Raw genomic sequence first — 5,449 nt, 5'->3', positions numbered from 1 at the left:
TTTCACAAAAGAAAAATAGACCATGATATTATTGTACTGAGAATATCAAGAGTGGTAACTTAAAGTGCAGGACTACTGTTTGTATGGTAGATGTACCAATTACTTTTTCTAAAGAAATCAGTATTTAAAGTCTTACCTCTTCAGCTGGTTACAAAGGAGAAAGTATGATTCTATAGCATAAGCAACTCCTTTGTTTGTCCCCAAATGCAACTTTCTAGATTGCTGCTGAGCTACGTGAAATGTGAGCTTACCTGCTTACGTAGCTGTGTCGATTTTGACAACTTCATGAAGGTCAGATGTGGTTTAAAAGCTCTTTCTTCTCCTGCCAAGATGCCCTTTTCTTGAAATATCTTCTTCATAGTCTCTGAGGGGGGAGAAAAATGTAGAGATACAAAGATATTACAGGATAGAATGCTTAAAAATGTGCCTTCAACTGTAATGTAAGCCACAGCCGCTCCACATGGAAGAAACAAGATGATAAGTACTAAAAGGCAGTGAGATTTCTAGTTAACTTCAAAGGTATTTCATGTGAAAATAGTCTTATATTTACAGTTAATATGGGTCACAAATTTGGCTTTACTAAAATAATGGCAATTAGAAAGCTGTCCATGCTGTCTGCTTTTGCTATCAAAATAGGAACATGACATTAGAACTGTTCAGGAGTTACTCTCACTGGCAGTTTTGGAAACTTCAGGAAAACTTGTGAGTATGTAACAGAACTGTCTCTCTTCAAAAATACTACTTAGTGGTGAGTTCTATTATCTGTATTTGGGTAATCTCTCACTCAGACCAAAGGAAACCTGAAATTGAAAGCTCTAAGTTCTGGCACTGGATTTACATGGCAGAATTAGAGAACATATCAGGTATGCTGATGATTGTTTGGTTTTTTAAGCTGCACTGCTGCCTTCCAAGCTGATTTCCTATTTTTAATGTACATTTTTATCTGTTTACAGTCTAGGCCAAAGCAACTCTACTACACTGACCTAGTTACTATTTCCCAACTCATCTGCCCAATGTAATGTTTCATTTCTCAAAAATAAATTTCAGCATAACTTTTGAATTAGGTTCCATATTTCTTTTAGCTGAAATACTTTACACAAAAGAATTTCTGTTATAATTTTGAAAAAAAGTTTAGACAAAATTAGTAAAATCTGTGGCAAAAATAACACCAGTAACTAGAGTATTTCTATTCCTGAGAAACAGAAAAACTGCAAAACCTGGGTTTTTTCTTTGGCAAATACAACTTCCAATTTTTCACTAGCTGTAGGTCTAGCTGACTCATACTATCCTTGAACTAAAATCAAAATAGAGGGAAAAAAAAAATCAATCCTATCCAATGAATTTAATCGACCCTTACCATAATGATGTATTTGCATTTAAGCGTATTATTTTTTGGCTTGATAGTTCAACCGTAACAGAAAGATACAGTGCTTTGTTCTTCCACCTGGAAGAAAATGCATTACACTGGGAAGCAAACAGCACGGCTGGCTGAAAAAAATAGGGAAGGCCCAAGGAAGAGGAATACAGGCATATAAAGGTGGCTAGTAGAAGTCTGCCAGTTCACGCTCCTGTCACATGTCATTCCAGAGTCCTTACTCTTAACCATTTTTTGTTTTCTACAGTAACTATTTAAGTGAACTACTTTGAAATCACACTTAAGAAGAGATTTTACAAGTTTATGCATTACTTTGCAACAGATAAGTCCTAGAAGCAGCCCAGAGTATTCACTTGGGACCTGGAGATCAAAATTCACTTCTCTTTCTCTGCTGCATATGATTTATAACCTTAGGCTCCACAGTCTATGCAAAAGTTGGGATTTTGAAAGAAGCCAAGGAAATCAAAAGAACCAAATACCATCTCTTAAACAGGCCCACTTGAAAATTCTCTTTCAACCCTCATTCCCCACTTATAAAATGCTGATGCATTTTACAAAAAAGAATTAGCCCAACCGTTTATTCTAACTCACAGGATGTTGAAAGGAAAATTTGATTAAAACTTGTGAAGCATTTACACAATGGTAATAGAGGTCATATTACTATAGCAGATGCTGAAAATAACCTACACGATGGCTGAGGTGGGAAGGGACCTCCAGAGGTCATCCAGTCCAAACTCCCTGCTCAAGCAGGGCCACCTAGGGCCGGCTGCCCAGGGCTACGTATGGATGGGTTTTGCCTGTCTCCATCGATGGAGACTCCACAACCTCCCTGGGCAACCTGTGCCAGTGCTCGGGCACCAGCACAGTAGAAAAGTATTTCTTGATGTTCAGAGGGACCCTCTTGTGTTTCAGTTTGTGCCCATTCTCTCTCTCTCTCTCCCCCTTGCCCTACGTATGTATATATGTATATACAAGTATAACTGCTATATAGATCTATGCATCTAAATCTATACAGCGATGTATCTAGATCTATAGACCTACTATATAGCTATAGCTATGTATCTATACACAAGTACAGCTTACCTACTTACATCATTTTAAATTGTGTCCGAGGGAAACATTTCTAAATTTATACTGAATTCCCACTAAGCTATTGTGCAGCTGTGCACACAAATGCTGCTCAACAGTGGATTAACATCAAAACAGAAGACTACAAATAAATGTTTGCTGCTTCTTCAAACTGAGATACAGAAGTTCACATTAAGTCAGTTAGTTATGTTGTGCATGTATTTCCATGCATCCAACAGCTTGTGTATTTTTTGACGTTAGTAAGCTAATAAAATGTTACATTTATTTAAAAATGAAAATACCTGTAACAAAGCAATTTTCTGGTTCCTGTGTTTGGTTCTCTGAACTGCATCATTTGAGGACTCATTGACTTTGATATTCCACCAAAGGATCAGTCTTACCAAAACCAGGTTTACGCTACCCTGTAATATTCTGACTCAGTCTTGTGGATTGTAGTTTATTCTCCCTTAAAAGCTCAAATTCTTTCTGCCATCACGTCTTACGCCAAGCAGTGTCTTATCTCCCACTCTGCAATTAAGATCTGTGCTGGTGAAGATCTGCAGCTCTACAGGTGTCCTGTAACTCCAGTAAGAGCTTAGTGTTAGACCAGTGGTCTGCCAACGTGCATCCAATCCCAGGATTTTGAACCCAGCGTTCTCAGGAGGGCAGACAGATCATATGGCACTGTAGATGTGTGTTACAGGGGGACCATAGGGCACCTACGCTTTACACTGCTGAACAGCAACCAACATGGCCCGCGTGTCTTCTTTTGGTGTAAATGGCTTTGTTCAATACCTGCTTCTATTTATCTTTCTAAATTCATCTTTTTTTCATACCTGGCAATTCTATTCAAGAAAAAATGTAATGAAAAACTGGGTCAGAGGAAAGAAAGTGTAACTTCAGAGAGAGACTGTAGTTTTAAATTTAATAGATTTACATGTGTGCGTGTCCACACGTGTTCTCGTGGTGATCAGACTTCTCACACAGCTTTGTCATGGCACAGACTTATTAAACATCACAGGTTCAAGGGACTGGTCGCACTTGCTGGTACTACAGATAACCCCAGTTTTGCACTATTTGACACTTAAGGAAAGTGTGACATATTACTGGTTAAGATGACTTACAAACCTAATTAGCAAAGTGTTTCCTTCTTCAAAGATAATGAAAACAGAAAGAAATCTAAGAAATCTGAGTAGATGGAGGGGGGGGGGAATGAAACAAAGGGAAATGTTTTCCTGAGAGCACAGCAAGGTTAAAAGAAAATGGCCATGCAGCTCTTTGAAGTAGCCACAAGAAGGGTTTTAAAAGAAACAGGGAAGGAAGCATGGATGCTGTGGGCAAGAGAAAGTTCCAGGCTTATGGGACAGCATGAAAGTGGATTTGAAGACAGAGCAAATACACAAAGGTTGAAGTTTATGATGGTGATTGCCTGAACTGAAAGAAATTCGAGGCCAGTGACAAGAATTGCAGATAAACAATGCCCATGGGTCTTAACAAATGCCATCTTTCCCCTAGACATCAACATTACTAGCTAGACTGAAAAATCAAGTAAGATCTGTGTTTTCCCTTATTAGTCTCAGGCTGACCAATGTTTGCAGCTTCAAAGTACACCCGAGAAAACTTAAGGCTATTTTTACAAGCTCAATGACTTCCTAGAACAAATTTTTGGACAGCTTTCAGACCATCTTTCATGCAATTTGAAGTACTCTGCAATACCATTTTGTACCTTATTTTTGTAATGTCAAAATTACCGAATGTCATCTGCCTTTCTTACATTGGATGCGGCTGAATCCATTAGACAAATATTTCCTCATAATTAGACTTGAAATGTGATATATGAAACTTACTCAGAACCACTATATACTGGAAAGGCTCAAAAATTCAACAGCTAGATCAATACAGAATGATTAATAGAAAAATTGCACATTAAGCCATATTCTGTAATACAAATGGTCATCTTCTTTTCCAGGATTTCATTAGATACAGAAAACTGCTACGTATGTACATTTTCTTCCAGTCTATTAATTTCTGCTTGTCTCTAAACCATGTTCCCTCAATCAAAACATTTAGAATTTAGAAACAGTATTCTGCCTTTTTATTGAAAAATTTTTTGACTTTACACTTGGAATTGAAGAAAAGCTAAGCATAGATAACTTATAACTATCACGTTAAAATTTTTCAGTTCTTAGTTGTTTTTTAAGAGTATTCTGTTGGCTATCAGTTAGCAGAAGTTTGAGGTTTACAAAGAAGCTCTTCTGGTCATCCTTCCTTTCCTAATAGCACCAAGAATAACATACTTGCAAAGCCTTACAAGACCCAATTTCCAAACCAATGAAGAACTCGAAACCATCTATTCCAGGTGCTAGTATTTATCACAACCCCAACTATATGTCACCAGATGTGAGCACCACGAAAAAAAATTGGTTTAGATGTCATGTTATGCTTGGAATGTATAATCAAAGGCTGCATCAAGCACCAAACTCTCTACCATCCTACCATTAAGACCATCATGAAGGATAGTATCAGCCTGAGGAGTATCCCTGACTGCTGCTTGACAAAAACTACTGACTCCTTAACACTTCAGCAATCCTCAACCTCTGATGAAAAAAAAACGGTGGCTAAACCGGGGTCAGTCACTACCTTATGTGCTGGTGATTTTTATCTCCAGGATGTAAGAAAAGGAAAGGCCTTGCTTTGCATCTCTCCATATGGGAAGAGGCTATTTTTTTCTCCCCATCAGTACTAGCATTTCTCTGCAAATCATAAGCTTTACACTGTGCCAAAAGGTAAACCAGAGACAAGCCAATTTCCTAATGGTTCTTCCACTGCTATTTGGTTATATATTACTTAGGCTGTTCTACAGTGCGTTGTCACTGTACCATACCACTGCCTTCTATCAGTGAGCTATATGGTTATGCCACACATGTATCAGCAGTACACACAGGCTGTTCTGTTTCTCTCCATTGCCGTATAGGTATATAGAAGATGTGCTCATTCATAAAGTAG

The 5,449-nt window shown here is 38.0% G+C and overlaps 1 protein-coding gene across 1 annotated transcript in view; it reads right to left on the bottom strand.

Annotated features, from left to right (window-relative positions):
- Positions 1–251: 251 nt before the first annotated feature.
- The window catches only part of LOC104162052 (A-kinase anchor protein 7 isoform gamma-like), a gene marked incomplete at its 3' end in the record, with an annotated part of 23,527 nt that continues 18,329 nt past the window's right edge, over positions 252–5,449 (bottom strand). The window contains exon 5 of the mRNA XM_009700690.1: positions 252–364. Within this exon, the coding sequence (XP_009698992.1) occupies positions 252–364 (113 nt within the window). The remainder of the gene's footprint in view (positions 365–5,449) is intronic.

Source organism: Cariama cristata, unplaced genomic scaffold, assembly GCF_000690535.1.
Source record: "Cariama cristata isolate BGI_N322 unplaced genomic scaffold, ASM69053v1 scaffold7115, whole genome shotgun sequence".
In the NCBI taxonomy this organism is placed as follows: domain Eukaryota; kingdom Metazoa; phylum Chordata; class Aves; order Cariamiformes; family Cariamidae; genus Cariama; species Cariama cristata.
The sequence above is the reverse complement of the archived record's forward strand: the minus strand, read 5'-3'. Positions and strand labels throughout refer to the sequence as shown.